General features: G+C 51.4%; 1 protein-coding gene across 1 annotated transcript in view; it reads left to right on the top strand.

Annotated features, from left to right (window-relative positions):
* LOC134346243 (rhodopsin kinase GRK1-like) overlaps window positions 1-21,813 on the top strand; it is a 102,150-nt gene that overhangs the window by 77,295 nt on the left and 3,042 nt on the right. Inside the window, exon 5 of the mRNA XM_063047567.1 lies at window positions 15,400-15,524. Coding sequence (XP_062903637.1) covers window positions 15,400-15,524 — 125 coding nt within the window. The remainder of the gene's footprint in view (window positions 1-15,399; window positions 15,525-21,813) is intronic.

Here is a 21,813-nt window from a genome sequence, read left to right as displayed (position 1 = left end):
TTGGCTTGACTGGAGGCTAGAGGCTTGGCTTGCTTTGGCTTGGCTAGAGGCTTGAAGCTAGAGGCTTGGCTTGCCTAGGCTTGGCTAGAGGCTACAGTCTTGGCTTGGCTAGAGGGTATAGGCTAGAGACCTTCGACTTGGCTTGGCTTGGCCAGAGGACAGAGGCCAGAGGACAGAGGACAGAGGCCGGAGGACAGAGGACAGATGCTAGAGGCTAGAGGCTAAAGACTTGGCTTGGACTGGCTAGAGGCTAACGGCTTGGCTTGGCTTGGCTAGAGGCTAGCGACTTGGCTTTGCTTGGCGAGAGGGAAGAGGACAGAGGCCAGAGACTAGAGGCTAGAGACTTATCTTGGCTGTGGCCAGAGGCCAGAGGCCAGAGGCTAGAGGCTAGAGACTTAACTTGGCTAGAGGCCAGAGGCCAGAGGCTAGAGGATTAGCTTGGCCTGGATAGAGGCGAGAAGCTTGGCTTGGCGTAGCTAGAAGCTAGAGACTTGGCTTAGCCTGGCTAGAGGCTAAAGACTTGGCTTAGCCTGGCTAGTGGCTACAGACTTGGCTTGGCTTGTCTGGAGGCTAGAGACTTGGCTTGGCTAGAGGGTCGAGGCTAGAGGCTACCGACTTGGCTTGGCTTGGCCAAAGGCCAGAGGACAGAGGTCAGAGGCCAGAGGCTAGAGGCTAGAGGCTGGAGACTTGGTTTGGCTAGTGGCTAGAGGCCAGAGGCTTGGCTTGGCTAGAGGCTAGAAGCCAGAGACTTAGCTTGGCTTGGCTTGGCTACAGGCTAGAGGCTAGAGACTTGGCTTGGCTAGAGGGTAGAGGCTAGAGACTTGGCTGGGCTTGGCTAGAGGCAAGAGACTTGGCTTGGCTAAAGGGTAGAGGCTATAGGCTTGGCTTGGCCTGGATAAAGGCGAGAGGCTTGGCTTGGCGTGGCTAGAAGCTAGAGACTTGGCTTAGCCTGGCTAGTGGCTAGAGACTTGGCTTGGCCTGGCTAGCGGCTAGAGGCTTGGCTTGGCTAGAGGCTAGAGACTTGGCTTGGCTTGGCTAGAGGCTAGAGACTTGGCTTGGCTAGAGACTAGAGACTTGGCTTGGCTAGAGACTAGAGACTTGGCTTAGCCTGGCTAGAGGCTAGAGACTTGGCTTAGCCTGGCTAGTGGCTACAGACTTGGCTTGGCTTGTCTAGAGGCTAGAGACGTGGCTTGGCTAGAGGGTAGAGGCTAGAGGCTGGAGACTTGGTTTGGCTAGTGGCTAGAGGCCAGAGGCTTGGCTTGGCTAGAGGCTAGAAGCCAGAGACTTAGCTTGGCTTGGCTTGGCTACAGGCTAGAGGCTAGAGACTTGGCTTGGCTAGAGGGTAGAGACTTGGCTTGGCCTGGCTAGAGGCTAGAGACTTGGCTTAGCCTGGCTAGAGGCTAGAGACTTGGCTTAGCCTGGCTAGTGGCTACAGACTTGGCTTGGCTTGTCTAGAGGCTAGAGACGTGGCTTGGCTAGAGGGTAGAGGCTAGAGGCTGGAGACTTGGTTTGGCTAGTGGCTAGAGGCCAGAGGCTTGGCTTGGCCTGGCTAGAAGCTAGAGACTTGGCTTAGCCTGGCTAGAGGCTAGAGACTTGGCTTAGCCTGGCTAGTGGCTAGAGACTTGGCTTGGCCTGGCTAGCGGCTAGAGGCTTGGCTTGGCTTTGCTTGGCTAGAGGCTTGGCTTGGATTGGTTAGAGGGTAGAGACATGGCTTGGCTTGGCTAGAGGCTTGGCTTGCCTAGGCTTGGCTAGAGGCTACAGTCTTGGCTTGGCTAGAGGGTATAGGCTAGAGACCTTCGACTTGGCTTGGCTTGGCCAGAGGACAGAGGCCAAAGGACAGAGGACAGAGGCCGGAGGACAGAGGACAGATGCTAGAGGCTAGAGGCTAAAGACTTGGCTTGGATTGGCTAGAGGCTAGCGGCTTGGCTTGGCTTGGCTAGAGGCTAGCGACTTGGCTTTGCTTGGCCAGAGGCAAGAGGACAGAGGCCAGAGACTAGAGGCTAGAGACTTATCTTGGCTGTGGCCAGAGGCCAGAGGCTAGAGGCTAGAGACTTAACTTGGCTAGAGGCCAGAGGCCAGAGGCTAGAGGATTAGCTTGGCCTGGATAGAGGCGAGAAGCTTGGCTTGGCGTAGCTAGAAGCTAGAGACTTGGCTTAGCCTGGCTAGAGGCTAAAGACTTGGCTTAGCCTGGCTAGTGGCTACAGACTTGGCTTGGCTTGTCTGGAGGCTAGAGACTTGGCTTGGCTAGAGGGTAGAGGCTAGAGGCTGGAGACTTGGTTTGGCTAGTGGCTAGAGGCCAGAGGCTTGGCTTGGCTAGAAGCTAGAAGCCAGAGATTTAGCTTGGCTTGGCTTGGCTACAGGCTAGAGGCTAGAGACATGGCTTGGCTAGAGGGTAGAGGCTAGAGACTTGGTTGGGCTTGGCTAGAGGCAAGAGACTTGGCTTGGCTAAAGGGTAGAGGCTATAGGCTTGGCTTGGCCTGGATAGAGGCGAGAGGCTTGGCTTGGCGTGGCTAGAAACTAGAGACTTGGCTTAGCCTGGCTAGTGGCTAGAGACTTGGCTTGGCTTGGCTAGCGGCTAGAGGCTTGGCTTGGCTAGAGGCTAGAGACTTGGCGTGGCTTGGCTAGAGGCTAGAGACTTGGCTTGGCTAGAGACTAGAGACTTGGCTTAGCCTGGCTAGAGGCTAGAGACTTGGCTTAGCCTGGCTAGTGGCTACAGACTTGGCTTGGCTTGTCTAGAGGCTAGAGACGTGGCTTGGCTAGAGGGTAGAGGCTAGAGGCTGGAGACTTGGTTTGGCTAGTGGCTAGAGGCCTGAGGCTTGGCTTGGCCTGGCTAGAAGCTAGAGACTTGGCTTAGCCTGGCTAGAAGCTAGAGACTTGGCTTAGCCTGGCTAGAGGCTAGAGACTTGGCTTAGCCTGGCTAGTGGCTAGAGACTTGGCTTGGCCTGGCTAGAGGCAAGACTTGGCTTGTCTTTGCTTGGCTAGAGGCTTGGCTTGGATTGGTTAGAGGGTAGAGACATGGCTTGGCTTGGCTAGAGGCTTGGCTTGCCTAGGCTTGGCTAGAGGCTACAGTCTTGGCTTGGCTAGAGGGTATAGGCTAGAGACCTTCGACTTGGCTTGGCTTGGCCAGAGGACAGAGGCCAAAGGACAGAGGACAGAGGCCGGAGGACAGAGGACAGATGCTAGAGGCTAGAGGCTAAAGACTTGGCTTGGATTGGCTAGAGGCTAGCGGCTTGGCTTGGCTTGGCTAGAGGCTAGCGACTTGGCTTTGCTTGGCCAGAGGCAAGAGGACAGAGGCCAGAGACTAGAGGCTAGAGACTTATCTTGGCTGTGGCCAGAGGCCAGAGGCCAGAGGCTAGAGGCTAGAGACTTAACTTGGCTAGAGGCCAGAGGCCAGAGGCTAGAGGATTAGCTTGGCCTGGATAGAGGCGAGAAGCTTGGCTTGGCGTAGCTAGAAGCTAGAGACTTGGCTTAGCCTGGCTAGAGGCTAAAGACTTGGCTTAGCCTGGCTAGTGGCTACAGACTTGGCTTGGCTTGTCTGGAGGCTAGAGACTTGGCTTGGCTAGAGGGTAGAGGCTAGAGGCTGGAGACTTGGTTTGGCTAGTGGCTAGAGGCCAGAGGCTTGGCTTGGCTAGAAGCTAGAAGCCAGAGATTTAGCTTGGCTTGGCTTGGCTACAGGCTAGAGGCTAGAGACATGGCTTGGCTAGAGGGTAGAGGCTAGAGACTTGGTTGGGCTTGGCTAGAGGCAAGAGACTTGGCTTGGCTAAAGGGTAGAGGCTATAGGCTTGGCTTGGCCTGGATAGAGGCGAGAGGCTTGGCTTGGCGTGGCTAGAAACTAGAGACTTGGCTTAGCCTGGCTAGTGGCTAGAGACTTGGCTTGGCTTGGCTAGCGGCTAGAGGCTTGGCTTGGCTAGAGGCTAGAGACTTGGCGTGGCTTGGCTAGAGGCTAGAGACTTGGCTTGGCTAGAGACTAGAGACTTGGCTTAGCCTGGCTAGAGGCTAGAGACTTGGCTTAGCCTGGCTAGTGGCTACAGACTTGGCTTGGCTTGTCTAGAGGCTAGAGACGTGGCTTGGCTAGAGGGTAGAGGCTAGAGGCTGGAGACTTGGTTTGGCTAGTGGCTAGAGGCCAGAGGCTTGGCTTGGCCTGGCTAGAAGCTAGAGACTTGGCTTAGCCTGGCTAGAGGCTAGAGACTTGGCTTAGCCTGGCTAGTGGCTAGAGACTTGGCTTGGCCTGGCTAGCGGCTAGAGGCTTGGCTTGGCTTTGCTTGGCTAGAGGCTTGGCTTGGATTGGCTAGAAACTGGAGGCTAGAGACTAGAGGCTAGAGACTTGGCGTGGCTTGGCTAGAGGCTGGAGACTTGACATGGCTTGGCTAGAGGCTAGAGACTTGGCTTGGTTTGGCCAGAGGCTAGAGGATAGAGGATAGAGGCTGGAGACTTGGTCTGGCTAGTGGCTAGAGGCCAGAGGCTTGGCTTGGCTAGAGGCTAGAGAGTTGGCTTAGCTAGAGGGTAGAGGCTAGAGGTTTGGCTTGCCTTGGCTTCACTAGAGGCTAGAGACTTGACTTGGATTGGCCAGAGGACAGAAGCCAGAGTCTAGAGGCTACAGGCTGGAGACCTGGTTTGGCTAGTGGCTAGAGGCCAGAGGCTTGACTTGTCTAGAGGCTAGAAGCCAGAGACTTAGCTTGGCTTGGCTTGGCTACAGGCTAGAGGCTAGAGACTTGGCTTGGCTAGAGGCTTGAGCCAAGAGACTTGGCTTGCCTTGGCTTGACTAGAGGCTGGAGACTTAACTTGGATTGGCCAGAGGACAGAGGCTAGAAACTAGAGGCTAGAGGCTTGGCTTGGCTTGGCTTTGCTAGAGTATAGAGGCTAGAGGCTAGAGACATGCTTTGGCTTGGCTAGCGGCTAGAGACATGGCTAGAGGCCAGAGGCTAGAAACTAAAGGCTAGAGACTTGGCTTGGCTTGGCTAGAGGCTAGAGACATGGCTTGGCTTGACTAGAGGCTTGAGGCTAGAGGCTTGGCTTGCCTTGGCTTGGCTAAAGGCTAGAGACTTGGCTTGGCTAGAGGGTAGAGGCTAGAGGCTAGAGCCTTGGCTTGGAATGGCTAGAAGCCAGAGGCTATAGGCTAGATGCTAGAGGTTTGGCTTGTCTTGGCTAAAGGCCAGAGGCTAGAGACTAGAAGCTAGAGACTAGAAGCTAGAGTCTAGAGATTTGGCCTGACTTGGCTAGAGGCTAGAGGTTAGAGACTTGGCTTGTCTTGGCTAGAAGTTAGAGACTTCGCTTGGCTTGGCTAGAGGCTAGAGGCTAAAGGCCAGAGGATAGATGCCAGAGGCTAGAGGACAGAGGCTTGACCTGGCTGGAGGATAGAGGCTGAGACTCGGCTTGGCTTGGCTTGGCTAGAGGCTAGAGGCTAGAGACTTGGTTTCGCTAGAGACTAGAGTCTGGAGGCTTGGCTTGGCTAGAGTATAGAGGCTAGAGGCTAGAGACATGGCTTGGCTTGGCTAGAGGCTTGAGCCAAGAGGCTTGGCTTGCCTTGGCTTGACTAGAGGCTGGAGACTTAACTTGGATTGGCCAGAGGACAGAGGCTAGAAACTAGAGGCTAGAGGCTTGGCTTGGCTTGGCTTTGCTAGAGTATAGAGGCTAGAGGCTAGAGACATGCTTTGGCTTGGCTAGCGGCTAGAGACATGGCTAGAGGCCAGAGGCTAGAAACTAAAGGTTAGAGACTTGGCTTGGCTAGAGGCTAGAGACATGGCTTGGCTTGACTAGAGGCTTGAGGCTAGAGGCTTGGCTTGCCTTGGCTTGGCTAAAGGCTAGAGACTTGGTTTGGCTAGAGGCTAGATACTTGGCTTGGCTAGAGGGTAGAGGCTAGAGGCCAGCGACTTGGCTTGGTTTGGCCAGAGGACAGAGGCCAGAGGCCAGTGGCTAGAGGCTAGAGACTTGGCTTAGTCTGGCTAGAGGCTACGGACTTGGCTTGGCATGGCCAGAGGCCAGAGACTAGAGGCTAGAGACTTATCTTGGCTAGTGGCCAGAAGCCAGAGGCCAGAGGCTAGAGGTTTGGCTTGGCCTGGCAAGAGGCTTGGCTTGGCTTGGCTAGAAGCTAGAGACTTGGCTTAGCCTGGCTAGAGACTAGAGACTTGGCTTAGCCTGGCTAGTGGCTAGAGACTTGGCTTGGCTTGGCTAGCGGCTAGAGGCTTGGGCTGGCTTGGCTTGGCTAGAGTATAGAGGCTAGAGGCTAGAGACCAGAAGCTAGAGGCTAGAAGCTAGAGTCTAGAGACTTGGACTGACTTGGCTGGAGGCTAGAGACTTTGCTTGGCTTGGCTAGAGGCTAGAGGCTAGAGGCTAAAGGCCAGAGGATAGAGGCCAGAGGCTGGAGGACAGAGGCTTGACTTGGCTAGGCTTGGCTTGGCTTGGCTTGGCTAGAGTATAGAGGCTGGAGGCTAGAGACTTGACTTGGCTTGGCTAGAGGATACAGACATGGCTTGGCTTGGCGGGAGGCTTGAAGCTAGAGGCTTGGCTTGCCTTGGCTTGGCTAGAGGCTACAGTCTTGGCTTGGCTAGAGGGTATAGGCTAGAGACCTGCGACTTGGCTTGGCATGGCCAGAGGCCAGAGACTAGAGGCTAGAGACTTATCTTGGCCAGTGGCCAGAGGCCAGAGACTAGAGGTTTGGTTTGGCCTGGCTAGTGGCAAGAGGCTTGGCTTGGCCTGGCTAGAAGCTAGAGACTTGGCTTGGCTTGGCTAGCGGCTAGAGGCTTGTGCTGGCTTGGCTTGGCTAGAGTATAGAGGCTAGAGGCTATAGACTTGGCTTGGCTGGGCTAGAGGCTAGAAGCTAGAGACCAGAATCTAGAGGCTAGAAGCTAGAGACCAGAAGCTAGAGGCTAGAAGCTAGCGTCTGGAGACTTGGACTGACTTGGCTGGAGGCTAGAGACTTTGCTTGACTTGGCTAGAGGCTAGAGGCTAGAGGCTAAAGGCCAGAGGATAGAGGCCAGAGGCTGGAGGACAGAGGCTTGACTTGGCTAGGCTTGGCTTGGCTTGGCTAGAGTATAGAGGCTGGAGGCTAGAGACTTGACTTGGCTTGGTTAGAGGGTAGAGACATGGCTTGGCTTGGCTAGAGGCTTGGCTTGCCTAGGCTTGGCTAGAGGCTACAGTCTTGGCTTGGCTAGAGGGTATAGGCTAGAGACCTTCGACTTGGCTTGGCTTGGCCAGAGGACAGAGGCCAAAGGACAGAGGACAGAGGCCGGAGGACAGAGGACAGATGCTAGAGGCTAGAGGCTAAAGACTTGGCTTGGATTGGCTAGAGGCTAGCGGCTTGGCTTGGCTTGGCTAGAGGCTAGCGACTTGGCTTTGCTTGGCCAGAGGCAAGAGGACAGAGGCCAGAGACTAGAGGCTAGAGACTTATCTTGGCTGTGGCCAGAGGCCAGAGGCCAGAGGCTAGAGGCTAGAGACTTAACTTGGCTAGAGGCCAGAGGCCAGAGGCTAGAGGATTAGCTTGGCCTGGATAGAGGCGAGAAGCTTGGCTTGACGTAGCTAGAAGCTAGAGACTTGGCTTAGCCTGGCTAGAGGCTAAAGACTTGGCTTAGCCTGGCTAGTGGCTACAGACTTGGCTTGGCTTGTCTGGAGGCTAGAGACTTGGCTTGGCTAGAGGGTAGAGGCTAGAGGCTGGAGACTTGGTTTGGCTAGTGGCTAGAGGCCAGAGGCTTGGCTTGGCTAGAAGCTAGAAGCCAGAGACTTAGCTTGGCTTGGCTTGGCTACAGGCTAGAGGCTAGAGACATGGCTTGGCTAGAGGGTAGAGGCTAGAGACTTGGTTGGGCTTGGCTAGAGGCAAGAGACTTGGCTTGGCTAAAGGGTAGAGGCTATAGGCTTGGCTTGGCCTGGATAGAGGCGAGAGGCTTGGCTTGGCGTGGCTAGAAGCTAGAGACTTGGCTTAGCCTGGCTAGTGGCTAGAGACTTGGCTTGGCTTGGCTAGCGGCTAGAGGCTTGGCTTGGCTAGAGGCTAGAGACTTGGCGTGGCTTGGCTAGAGACTTGGCTTGGCTAGAGACTAGAGACTTGGCTTAGCCTGGCTAGTGGCTACAGACTTGGCTTGGCTTGTCTAGAGGCTAGAGACGTGGCTTGGCTAGAGGGTAGAGGCTCGAGGCTGGAGACTTGGTTTGGCTAGGGGCTAGAGGCCAGAGGCTTGGCTTGGCTAGAGGCTAGAAGCCAGAGACTTAGCTTGGCTTGGCTTGGCTACAGGCTAGAGGCTAGAGACTTGGCTTGGCTAGAGGGTAGAGGCTAGAGACTTGGCTGGGCTTGGCTAGAGGTGAGAGACTTGGCTTGGCTAACGGGTAGAGGCTATAGGCTTGGCTTGGCCTGGATAGAGGCAAGAGGCTTGGCTTGGCGTGGCTAGAAGCTAGAGACTTGGCTTAGCCTGGCTAGTGGCTAGAGACTTGGCTTGGCTTGGCTAGCGGCTAGAGGCTTGGCTTGGCTAGAGGCTAGAGACTTGGCGTGGCTTGGCTAGAGGCTAGAGACTTGGCGTGGCTTGGCTAGAGGCTAGAGACTTGGCTTGGCTAGAGACTAGAGACTTGGCTTGGTTTGGCTAGAGGCTTGGCTTGGATTGGATAGAAGCCAGAGGCTAGAGACTAGAAGCTAGAGGCTAGAAGCTAGAGTCTAGAGACTTGACCTGACTTGGCTAGAGGCTAGAGGCTAGAGGCTAGAGACTTGGCTTGGATTGGCTAGAAGACAGAGGCTAGAGGCTAGAGGCTTGGCTTGTCTTGGCTAAAGGCCAGAGGTTAGAGACTAGAAGCTAGAGGCTAGAAGCTAGAGTCTAGAGACTTGGCCTGACTTGGCTAGAGGCTAGAGGTTAGAGACTTGGCTTGGCTAGAAGTTAGAGACTTCGCTTGGCTTGGCGAGAGGCTAAAGGCCAGAGGATAGATGCCAGAGACTAGAGGACAGAGGCTGGACCTGGCTAGAGGATAGAGGTCGAGACTCGGCTTGGCTTGGCTAGAGGCAAGAGACTTGGCTTCGCAAGAGGCTAGAGTCTAGAGGCTTGGCTTGGCTAGAGTATAGAGGCTAGAGGCTAGAGACTTGGCTTGACTGGGCTAGAGGCTAGAGACATGGCTTGGCTTGGCTAAAGGCTTGAGGCTAGATGCTTGGCTTGCCTTGGCTTGGCTAGAGGTTGGAGACTTGACCAGGATTGGCCAGAGGACAGAGGCTAGAAACTAGAGGCTAGAGGCTTGGCTTGGCTTAGTTTGGCTAGAGTATAGAGGCTAGAGACTTGGCTGGGCTTGGCTAGAGACTAGAGACTTGGCTTGACTTGGCTGCAGGCTAGAGGCCAGAGACTTGGCTTGGCTTGGCTGGAGGCTAGAGGCTAGAGACTTGGTTTGAATTGGCTAGTGGCTCGAGACTTGGCTTGGCTTGGCTAGAGGCTAGAGATTTGGCTTCGCTAGAGGGTGGAGGCTAGAGGCCAGCGACTTGGCTTGGCTTGGCCAGACGCCAGAGGCTAGAGGTTTGGCTTGGCCAGGCTGGAGGTTAGAGACTTGACATGGCTTGGCTAGAGGCTAGGGACTTGACATGGCTTGGCTAGAGGCTAGGGACTTGGCTTCATTTGGCTAGAGGCTTGGCTTGCATTGGATAGAAGGCAGAGGATAGAGACTAGAAGCTAGAGTCTAGAGACTTGGCCTGACTTGCCTAGAGGCTAGAGGCTAGAGGCTAGAGACTTGGCTTAGGCTGGCTAGAGGCTAGAGACTTGACATGGCTTGGCTAGAGGCTAGAGACTTGGCTTGGTTTGGCTAGAGGCTTGGCTTGGATTGGATAGAAGCCAGAGGCTAGAGACTAGAAGCTAGAGGCTAGAAGCTAGAGGCTAGAAGCTAGAGTCTAGAGACTTGACCTGACTTGGCTAGAGGCTAGAGGCTAGAGCCTTGGCTTGGAATGGCTAGAAGCCAGAGGCTAGAGGCTAGATGCTTGAGGTTTGGCTTGTCTTGGCTAAAGGCCAGAGGCTAGAGACTAGAAGCTAGAGACTAGAAGCTAGAGTCTAGAGACTTGGCCTGACTTGGCTAGAGGCTAGAGGTTAGAGACTTGGCTTGGCTTGGCTAGAAGTTAGAGACTTCGCTTGGCTTGGCTAGAGGCTAGAGGCTGGAGGCTAAAGGCCAGAGGATAGATGCCAGAGGCTAGAGGACAGAGGCCTGACTTGGCTAGAGGATAGAGGCCAGAGACTCGGCTTGGCTTAGCTTGGCTAGAGGCTAGAGGCTAGAGACTTGGCTTGGCTAGAGGCCAGAGACTTGGCTTAGCATGGCTAGAGGCTACAGACTTGGCTTGGCTTGGCTAGCGGCTAGAGTCTAAGAATTTGGCTTGGCTAGAGTCTAGAGGTTGGACGCTAGAGGCTAGAGACTTGGCTTGGCTTGTTAGAGGCTAGATGCTGGAGGCTTGGCTTGTCTTGGCTTGGCTGCAGGCTACAGGCTAGAGACTTGGCTTGGCTGGAGTCTAGAGGCTAGAGGCTAGAAGCTAGAATCTAGAGACTTGGCCTGACTTGGCTAGAGACTAGAGGCTAGAGGCTAGAGCCCTGGCTTGGAATGGCTAGAAGCCAGAGGCTAGAGGCTAGATGCTAGAGGTTTGGCTTGTCTTGGCTAAAGGCCAGAGGCTAGAGACTAGAAGCTAGAGACTAGAAGTCTAGAGACTTGGCCTGACTTGGCTAGAGGCTAGAGGTTAGAGACTTGGCTTGGCTTGGCTAGAAGTTAGAGACTTCTCTTGGCTTGGCTAGAGGCTAGAGGCTAGAGTCTAAAGGCCAGAGGATAGATGCCAGAGGCTAGAGGACAGAGGCCTGACTTGGCTAGAGGATAGAGGCCAGAGACACGGCTTGGCTTGGCTTGGCTAGAGGCTAGAGGCTGGAGACTTGGCTTGGCTAGAGGCTAGAGTCTAGAGGCTAGAGACTTGACTTGACTTGGCTGGGCTAGAGGCTTGAGGCTAGAGGCTTCGCTTGCCTTGGCTTGGCTAGATGCTAGAGACTTGGCTTTGCTTGACCAGAGGACAGAGGCTAGAAACTAGAGGCTAGATGCTTGGCTTGGCTAGAGGCTAGAGACATGGCTTGCCTTGGCTTGGCTAGATGCTAGAGACTTGGTTTGGCTAGAGGGTAGAGGCTAGAGGCCAGCGACTTGGCTTGGCTTGGCCAGAGGATGGAGTCCAGAGGCTAGAGGCTAGAGGCTTGGCTTGGCCTGGCTAGAGGCTACAGACTTGGCTTGGCCTGGTTAAAGGCTAGAGACTTGGCTTGGCCTGGTTAGAGTCTAGAGACTTGGCTTGGTCGGCTAGAGGCTAGAGGCTTGGCTTTGTTTGGCTAGAGGCTTGGCTTGGATTGACTGGAAGCCAGAGGCTAGAGGACAGATGCCAGAGGCTAGAGGCTAGAGGCTAGAGGCTAGAGGCTAGAGGCTAGAGGCTACAGGCTTGGCTTGGCTTGGCTAGAGGCGAGAGACTTGGCTTGGCTAGAGGGTTGAGGCTAGAGGCTAGCGACTTGCCTTTGCTTGGCCAGAGGCCAGAGGACAGAGGCCAGAGACTAGAGGCTAGAGACTTATCTTGGCTGTGGCCAGAGGCCAGAGGCCAGAGGCTAGAGGCTAGAGCCTTAACTTGGCTAGAGGCCAGAGGCCAGAGGCTAGAGGCATAACTTGGCCTGGATAGAGGTGAGAAGCTTGGCTCGGCGTGGCTAGAAGCTAGAGACTTGGCTTAGCCTGGCTAGAGGCTAGAGACTTGGCTAGGCTAGAGGGTAGAGGCTAGAGGCTACTGACTTGGCTTGGCTTGGCCAGAGGCCAGAGGACAGAGGTCAGAGGCCAGAGGCTAGAGGCTGGAGACTTGGTCTGGCTAGTGGCTAGAGGCCAGAGGCTTGGCTTGGCTAGAGGCTAGAAGCCAGAGACTTAGCTTGGCTTGGCTTGGCTACAGGCTAGAGGGTAGAGGCTAGAGACTTGGCTTCGCTAGAGGCCAGAGGCTAGAAGGTAGAGGCTACAGACTTGGCTTGGCTTGGCTAGAGGCTAGAGGCTAGAAATTTGGCTTTGCTAGAGTCTAGAGGTTGGACACTAGAGACTAGAGACTTGGCTTGGCTTGTTAGAGGCTAGATGCTGGAGGCTTGGCTTGTCTTGGCTTGGCTGCAGGCTACAGGCTAGAGACTTGGCTTGGCTTGCCTAGAGGCTAGAGGCTAGACGCCAGAGGCCAGAGGCCAGAGGCCGGAGGCTAGAGGCTAGAGGCTAGAGGCTAGAGACTTGACTTGGTTTGGCTAGAGGCTAGAGGCTAGAAGCTAGAGACTTGGCTTGGCTTGGCTAGAGACTTGGCTTGGCTTGGCTTGGCTGGAGACTAGATGCGAGAGGCTAGAGACTTGGCTTGGCTTGACCAGAGGCTGGAGACTAGAGACTAGAGACTTGACTTGGCTTGGCTAGAGACTTGACGAGGCTAGAGGTTAGAGACGAGGCAAGGTTTGGCAGGAGACTTGAGGCGATGCGAGGCTGGGGACTTCAGACTTGAGGCCAGGTGAGGCTGGAGGTTTGAGACTTGAGGCGAGGCGAGGCTGGAGGCTTGAGACTTGAGGCGAGGCGAGACTGGAGGCTTGAGATTTGTGGCGAGACGAGGCAGGAGGCTTGAGTCTTGAGGCGAGGTGAGGCTGGAGGCTTGAGACTTGACGCGAGGCGAGGCTAGAGGCTTGAGACTTGAGGCGAGGCTGCAGGCTTGAGACTTGAGGTGAGGCTGGATGTTGGAGGCTGGAGGCTGGAGGCTTGGCTACCTGGGCAAGGCGTGGTTCACTTGGGCAGTGTGTGGTACTCCTGCGCAGGGCGCAGTACTCCTGGGCAGCACGCGGATCACCACCCGACAGAGGCAAGGTACAGGAATGGACAGAACCTACCCCAGGTAACGGCAAGACAACCTGGCTTACCTGGGTGGAGGCAAGGGACAGGAAGAGAGCTAGGTATTGTGGCTCCAGGACAAGACTGCAGGCAAGACAAGGCGAGAGTTACCAGCAAGACAAGGCAGGGATTCAGGTGAAGAAACAGAAGGCAGAGGAAGGGATCCAAGGAGTAAGGACAAGAACAATCCAGCAGCCACGCCTGGGTATCTGAAGGTATTTATGCAGCCAGCCCCAACGAGCATCAGCTGCCTCAATTAGCTCAACAAGAACAGAAACGGGGTAGATAGGAAAACCTGTAGCAAGGGCCAATGGACCGGACCATGAACCGGAATAGAGACTTCATGGACCGGACTATGACAGTACTACCCCTCCCCCCTCTTCAGGAGCCTCCTGGCAACCAAATAGCATATCCAGACTATGGACGACCTGGGCGGGTGGGAGGGTATTTAACAGAAAGGAACCCCGGGTGGCAAGAGGAAAATGACAGTATCAGTGTCGCTGGGTCCATGGTTGGCTGGATTGTTCTGTCATAAGGTGGTGGCTGGGAATGGACCCAAGTGCAAGACACAGACAGTGAAGTCCTAGGGACAGGACAAAGATACAGGGCGATGGCAAGGACATGGACAGGAAAACCAGGAACCTGGAACAGGATTGAACAAGAGAGCTAGGAGCCCGGGCTTGGACTCCGATCCAGAGACTGGACAAGGACCCGTAGCTGGGTCTTGTCTCTGGCTCAGACCCCAGAACCCTAGGACAAGACTTGACTTGAATTGGCAAGAGGATAGAGGCTAGAGACTTGGCTTGGTTAGGCAAGAGGCTAGAGGCTAGAGGCTAGGCTTGGCAAGAGGCTAGAGGCTAGAGGCTTGGCTTGGCTTGGCAAGAGGCTAGAGGCTAGAGGCTAGAGACTTGGCTTGGCAGGAGGCTAGGGGCTAGAGACTTTGCTTGGCTTGGCAAGAGGCTAGAGGCTAGAGACTTGGCTTGGCTTGGCTAGAGGCTAGAGGCCGGAGCCTTGGCTTGGCTAGATGCTAGAGGCAAGAGACTGGCTTGGCTTGGCTTGGCTAGAGGCCAGAGTCTAGAGGCTTGGCTTGGCTTGGCTAGAGGCCAGAGTCTAGAGGCTTGGCTTGGCTTGGCTAGAGGCTCGAGGCCAGAGACTTGGTTTGCTTTGGTTAGAGCCCAGAGACATGGCTTGGATTGACTAGTGGCCAGAGACTTGGCTTGTCTTGGCTAGAGGCTTGATTGCCTTGGCTAGAGGCTAGAGGCTATAGACTTGGCTTGGCTAGAGGCTTGAGACTTGGCTTGGCTTGGCTTGGCTAGAGACGTGGCTTAGCTTGGCTAGAGTCTTGGCTTGGCTAGAGGCTAGAGGCTAGAGGTTAGAGACTTGGCTTGTCCAGAGGCCAGAGGCCAGAGGCTAGACGCCAGAGGCTAGAGGCTGGAGGCCAGAGACTTGTCTTGGCTAGAGGCTGGAGGCTAGCGGCTTGGCTTGGCTTGGCTAGAGGCTAGAGGCTAGAGACGGCTTGGCTTGGCAAGAGGCTAGAGACTTGGCTTGGCTTGGCTAGAAGCTGGAGGCTAGAGGCTAGGCAAGAGACGAGGTGAGGCTTTGCAGGAGTCTTGAGACTCGAGGCAAGGCGAGTCAAGGCTGGAGGCTGGAGGCTTGAGATTTGAGACTTGAGGTGAGGTGAGGCTTGAGACTTGAGACTTGAGGCAAGGTGAGGCTTGTGGCTTGAGACTTGAGGCGAGGCAAGGCTGGAGGCTGGAGGCAGGAGACGAGGCGAGGCAAGGCTGGAGGCTGGATGCTGGAGACTTGAGACTTGAGGCGAGGCTTTGCTCCTCCTGGGCGGGGCGCGGTTCACCTGGGCAGGGCATGGTACTCCTGGGTAGGGCGTGGATCACCTGGGCAGGGTGCGGATCACCTGGGCAGGGTGCGGATCACCACCCGACAGAGGCAAGGGACAGGAAGGGAACTAGGTACAGGGTGGCTCCAGGACAAGACTGCAGGCGAGACAAGGCGAGAGTTATCAGCAAGACAAGGCAAGGCTTCTGGCAAAGCAAGGCAAGACGAGAACTTCAGGCGAGGCGAGAGTTACCAGCAAGACAAGGCAGGGCTTCAGGCGAGGAAGGGATCCAAGGAGTAGGACAAGAACAATCCAGCAGCCACGCCCGGGTCTCTGAAGGTATTTATGCAGCCAGCCCCAACGAGCATCAGCTGCCTCAATTAGCTCAACAAGAACAGAAACAGAGTAGATAGGATAACCTGGAGCAAGGGTCAATGGACTGGACCGTGAACCGGAATACGGACTTCATGGACCAGACTATGACAGGGATAGTGCAGAACCCGACCTCTACGGAGAGGTGTGATGCCATCAGGTCTGGGAGGGGACAGTGCAGAACCCGACCTCTACAGGAGGCACAATGCCATCAGGTCTGAGCGTGACAGTGCAAACCATGACAATATTGAGCTGATGTTTGTGGAATCTTCCTGTGCAACAATGGACATGCCAACCTCTGCTCCCTCCGACACTCCCTCGGGCCACTGACTCTCTCCACGTCTCTTCCACAGGATTCATGGCCCCAGAGATGCTGAGAGGAGAACCGTACAATTTCTCTGTGGACTACTTCACGCTTGGGGTCACGCTGTACGAGATGGTAGTGGCAAAGGGGCCGTTCAGGATCCGTGGGGAGAAGGTTGGTCCAGAGGCTGGACAATGCTCTGGGTGGAGGGCCCTGCTTCCCTGCTCTGGGGCTTGGTGGGAAACAGACTGGAGTCAGACTCAGACATTTGTATACAGGGAGTGTAAGAAGTATCCACTGCCCCTTGGAAGTTTTCAAGTCTTATTGTTTTACAACATTGAATCATTGGTGTCAAAGTGAAAACAGATCTCAACAAACTCATCTAAATTGATTTGCAAAAAAAATTGATTGCATAAGTATTATGACTTATCCATTAATACAACACACCCGTTAATATGACACACCAAATTGTCACTGGTGCAGCCAAATGGTTTTAGAAGTTGCATAATTAATTAAATGGAAATTACCGTGTGCAGTCAAGGTGTTTCAATCTAGTGTAGCAAAAATACACCTGTATCTGGAAGGTCCAACTTCATTGTTTAATATTTTGATTAATGATATTTTCTCCAAGATAGGCACTAAGGTGGGTAAATCACTTTTTGCAGATGATGGAACTTTGTGGATCAGAGGGAAAAATTTCAATTTAACTGTATATAGGATGCAATTAGCAATTAATAAGGTCAAACAGTGGGCAAATTGATGGGATTTAAGCTTTCAGTAGCTAAAACACAAGTTGTATGTTTCACAAAACAGATCAATAGACCTGCACTCAATTTGAAATTGTATCATCAAACTCTTGGTAAGATTTTTTGGCTTGTGGCTGGATAATAAGCTGACATGAAAGAACTGTATCAGAAAGATAATTGACAAATATAAAGGGGAGTTAAGTACCCTTGGGTGTCTATGTGGGTATTCTCGGGGTGCTACACGAAAATTTCTGTTGGCTATATATATTTGTTTAATTAGATCTGTACTTGATTATGGTGTGTGGCTTATTGATCAGCTTCATCTTCAAATTTAAAATGTTTGGATGTGATACAAACACAGGCTTTAAGCCTGTGTTGTGGTGCAGTAAACTCAGCTCCTGTTTCAGCCTTAGTGGTTGAAATGGGACAATTACCCTTACAGTTGCGGAGGATGAAGTTGTTGTTAACATACTGGGTTAACTTTGGGGACAGAGGAATGCTCACCCTGTTAAATGTGTGTTGGAAGACTGTTGGGAACATCACAAGAAGAGTTTTTTTAGTTCTGGGTGTCTGGGTTCTCATCACGTTAGGAATACGGGTTTGCTGGATTATGTAGCCCAAGAAATAGTGGATGCATTAGTGATAATTTTTCAAAACTCTTTAGATTCTGGACTAGTTCCTGACGAATGGAGGGTGGCTAATGTAACCCCGCTTTTTAAAAAAGGAGGAAGAGAGAAACCGGGGAATTATAGACCAGTAAGCCTAACATCGGTGGTGGGGAAAATGCTAGAGTCAGTTATCAAAGATGTGATAACAGCACATTTGGAAAGCAGTGAAATCATCTGACAAAGTCAGCATGGATTTGTGAAAGGAAAATCATGTCTGACAAATTTCAGAGAATTTTTTGAGGATATAACTAGTAGAGTGGATAGGGGAGAACCAGTGGATGTGGTATATTTGGATTTTCAAAAGGCTTTTGACAGGGTCCCACACAGGAGATTAGTGTGCAAACTTAAAGCACACGGTGTTGGGGGTATGGTATTGATGTGGATAGAGAATTGGTTGGCAGACAGGAAGCAAAGAGTGGGAATAAACGGGACCTTTTCAGAATGGCAGGCAGTGACTGCTGGGGTACTGCAAGGCTCAGTGCTGGGACCCCAGTTGTTTACAATATATATTAATGACTTGGATGAGGGAATTAAATGCAGCATCTCCAAGTTTGCGGATGACACGAAACTGGGTAGCAGTGTTAGTTGTGAGGAGGATGCTAAGAGGATGCAGGGTGACTTGGATAAGTTAGGTGAGTGGGCAAATTCATGGCAGATGCAACTTAATGTGGATAAATGTGAGGTTATCCACTTTGGTGGCAAGAACAGGAAGACAGATTATTATCTGAATGGTGGCCGATTAGGAAAATGGGAGGTGCAACGAGACCTGGGTGTCATTATACACCAGTCATTGAAAGTGGGCATGCAGGTACAGCAGGCGGTGAAAAAGGCGAGTGGTATGCTGGCATTCATAGCGAGAGGATTTGAGTACAGCAGCAGGGAGGTACTACTGCAGTTGTACAAGGCCTTGGTGAGACCACACCTGGAGTATTGTGTGCAGTTTTGGTCCCCTAATCTGAGGAAAGACATTCTTGCCATAGAGGGAGTACAAAGAAGGTTCACCAGATTGATTCCTGGGATGGAAGGACTTTCATATGATGAAAGACTGGATCGACTAGGCTTATGCTTACTGGAATTTAGAAGATTGAGGGCGGGGATCTTTTTGAAACATATAAACTCCTAAAGGGATTGGACAGGCTAGATACAGGAAGATTGTTCCCAATGTTGGGGAAGTCCAGAACGAGGGGTTACAGTTTGAGGATAAAGGGGAAGCCTTTTAGGACCGAGATAAGGAAAAACTTCTTCACACAGAGAGTGGTGAATCTGTGGAATTCTCTGCCACAGGAAACAGTGGAGGCCAGTTCATTGGCTATATTTAAGAGGAAGTTAGATATGGCCCTTGTGGCTAAAGGGATCGGGGGTGTGGAGAGAAGGCAGGTACAGGGTTCTGAGTTGGATGATCAGCCATGATCATACTGAATGGCAGTGCAGGCTCGAAGGGCCGAATAGCCTATTCCTGCACCTATTTTCTATATTTCTACGTAATTTGTCCCACTGTAGCTTTTTTGGTAACCCCACCTTGGTCTTTTCCAATGGCTTTAGCTGATTTTAGGTTGCATGATTTAATGAAGTCCAAGGATCCTGATATGTCTGAGAGTCTGTTGGTTCATCAGTATGTTAAAGAGAATTATTGTGATATGTTAACCATCTTTACTGATGGATCAAATGATAATTTAACTGGGAATGTCGATGTGGCTGTTTCTGTGCCTGAATTACAGGGAACAATAAAGAAGTGTCTCACTAAACATTTATCAGAGTATACTGTAGATTGGTTGTGATGATTTCGTGATCAATCTCCCCTGCAAAATTATAATTTGTTCAGATTCTTTTGCTGTTTTAACTGGTCTTAAAACAGGTCGTTCCAGCAGTCAGTCTGATTTATTGCTGGAAGCTCTTCAAACTTTATTTCATATTCAAAGTATTGGTCGACGTGTCCTCTTCTCATGGATTCCTGCACGTGGAGGTGTTGGGGGGATGAGTGGGTTGACTGTTTGGCCAAAAAAGCTGTTAAAAGATTGTGGATATAGACTTTCCATTTAGCCAATCAGAAGCTAAGGGGTTGCTGGGGCTACGAATTGGGGGATTATTTGGGATAATGAGCATGAGGGAGACAGACACCTTTACAGAATACACAAAACTGTTGGGTTGAGCAGGGTATAAAACAAGAAGGGGAGGAATTATATTGATTTGACTTAGAATTGGACATACTGTGGTTAATTATTCCCTATACCTTGTAGGAAAGCATTATTCTGAATTGTGTAGGTTTTGTCATCATTATGAAAGAGTTGAACATATTATTTTACAATGTGAAGCATACAAGGTTGAAAGAAAGCAAATGCAAGCTGCACTACTAGGTTTGGGGGTTGACAGTTTTCATTTAAAAACTTCAAGTTATGGAAGTGACTTTAACTTAATTCAAAATATTGTCTTTAATTATTTAAAATCTATAGGGTTTTTTGGGGTAATTTAGTTTTCAATTGATGAAGAATTAGTAGGGGTTTTATTTTCCAACTCTCTACACCACACTCCAGTCCAATTGATGGTGGTAATGCACCTTTAGTTGGACTGACAGCCGCCATTAAAGGCCAGAAGAAGAAGGTCCAACTGCTGGTGACTCAGTATCCTGGCAAAAACTACACCACGAAGTCAAAAAAACACTCCAAGCAACTCTGCGAAAAGGTTTTGAAAAGCACAAGTCAGGAGATGGATACAAGAAAATTTCCAAGTCACTGAATATCCCTTGGAGTACAGTTAAGTCAATCAACAAAAATGAAAAGAATATGGCACAGTTGTAAATCTACCTCAAGAAGGCCATCCTCAAAAACTGAGTGACCATACAAGAAGAGAGATGCCACTAAGAGACCTATAGCAACTCTGGAGGGGTTACAAGCTTCTGTGGATGAGATGGGAGAGACTGCGCATACAACTGTTGCCCGGGTGCTTCACCAGTTCCAGCTTTATGGGAGAGTGGGAATGAGAAAGCCACTGTTGGAAAGAAACTCTCATGAAACCTCAACTGGTGTTTGCCAGAAGGCATGTGGGAGTCTCTGAAATCAGCTGGAAGAAGGTTCTATGGTCTAATGAAACCAAAATTGAACTTTTTGGCCATCAGATTAAACATTATCAAACAACAGGAATTCTGCAGATGCTGGAAATTCAAGCAACACACATCAAAGTTGCTGGTGAACGCAGCAGGCCAGGCAGCATCTCTAGGAAGAGGAAGATTAAACATTATGTTTGCCATTTTGTCATCAAAAACATGCCATCCCTACTGTGAAGCTTGGTGGTGGCTGCATCATGCTGTGGAGATGCTTCACTGCAGCAGGCCCTGGAAGGCTTCTGAAAGTAGAGGGTAAAATGAATGAGCAAAAATACAGCGAGATCCTGGAGGAAAACCTGATGCAGTCTTTTTCTATTTATTCACTCCTCACCAGCTAAGCCAGTATTTATTGCCCATCCCTAGCTGACCTTGAGAAGGTGGTGATGAACTGCCTTCTTGAATTGCTGCAGTCCCTGAGGTGTAGGTACACCCACAGTGCTGTTAGGGAGGGAATTCCATGATTTTGACCCAGCAACAATGAAGGAATGGTGATATGTTTCCAAGTCTGGATGGTGATTGACTTGGAGAGGGATTTCCAATCGGTGATGTTCCCAGGTATCTGCTGTTCTCGTCCTTCTAGATGGTAGTGGTTGTGGGTCTGGAAGGAGCTGCCTTAGGAACTTCTGCATGTTGTTGCAGTGTATCTTATAGATAGTACACGCTGATGCAACTGTTCATCAGTGGAGGAAGGATTGGATGATGGTGGAGGGATTGGATGATGGTGGAGGGATTGGATGCTTATGGAAGGGGCACCAATCAAGTGGGCTGCCTTGTACTGGATGGCGTCAAGCTTCTTGAGTGTTGATGGAGCTTCACTCATCCAGGGGAGTGGTGAGTATTCCATTACACTCCTGACCTGAGCCTTGTAGATGGTGGACAGGCTTTGGGGAGTCAGGAGGTGAGTTACACCCTGCAGGATCCCTAGCCTTTGACCTGCTCTGGTAGCCACGGTGTTTATATGGCTAGACCGGTTCAATTTCCTGTCAATAGTAACCTCCAGGATGTTGATATTAGGGGAATTCAGTGATGGTGACGCCACTGGATATCAAGGAATGATGGTTAGAATATCACTTGTTGGAGATGGTCATTGCCTGGCTTGAATGTTACTGGCCACTTGTCAGCCCAAGCCTGGATATTGTCCAGGACCTGCTGCATTTGGGTATGAACTGTTTCACTAACTGAGGAGTCACAAATGGTGCAGAACATTGTGCAGTCATCTGTGAACATCCTCACTTCCGACCTTATGACGGAATGAAGGTCATTGATGAAGCAGCTGAAGATGGTTGGTCCGAGGACACTTCCCTGAGGAACTCCTGCAGTGATATCCTGAGGATGAGATGATTGACCTCCAACCACCATAACCATCTTCCTTTGTGTCAGGTACGATTCCAACCAGTGGAGGGTTTTTCCCCTAATTCCCATTGACTCCATTTTAGCTAGGGCACCTTGATAGTCAAATGATGCTTTGATGTCGAGAGCAGTTTTGTAAAGAAGAATGCGGAAAGATTGCAGTGTCCAGATGTGTCCAGGGGTGAGTAATTATGCAATCAATTATGTGTTTAAGAATTATAATAAATTTAGACCAATTTGTAGAATTTTGTTTTCACTTTGACATGAAAGAGTCTTTTCTGTCGATCAGTGTCAAGAAAAAACAAATTAAATCCACTGAGAATCTGTAATTCAATGTTGTAAAACAATAAAACATAAAAACTTCCAAGGGGATGAATATTTTTTACAGGGACTGTATATAAGAACAGATCCCTGGGAGTAGTTACAAGCTGGAAATTTAATCTAGGTGTTTGGGGGGTGCAGGTTATGTATAGAATAACTGATCCCTGAGCGTGGTTACAGGCTGGAATTTAATCCAGGGATTTTTGGGGTTTATATATAGAATAACAGCTCCCCAGGAGTGGGTTACTGGCTAAAATCTAATCCTGGGGATTTGGCAT

Source organism: Mobula hypostoma, chromosome 5 (genome assembly GCF_963921235.1).
Source record: "Mobula hypostoma chromosome 5, sMobHyp1.1, whole genome shotgun sequence".
NCBI lineage: Eukaryota > Metazoa > Chordata > Chondrichthyes > Myliobatiformes > Myliobatidae > Mobula > Mobula hypostoma.
Note: the sequence above shows the minus strand (reverse complement) of the source record. Positions and strands in the feature narration are given on the sequence as shown.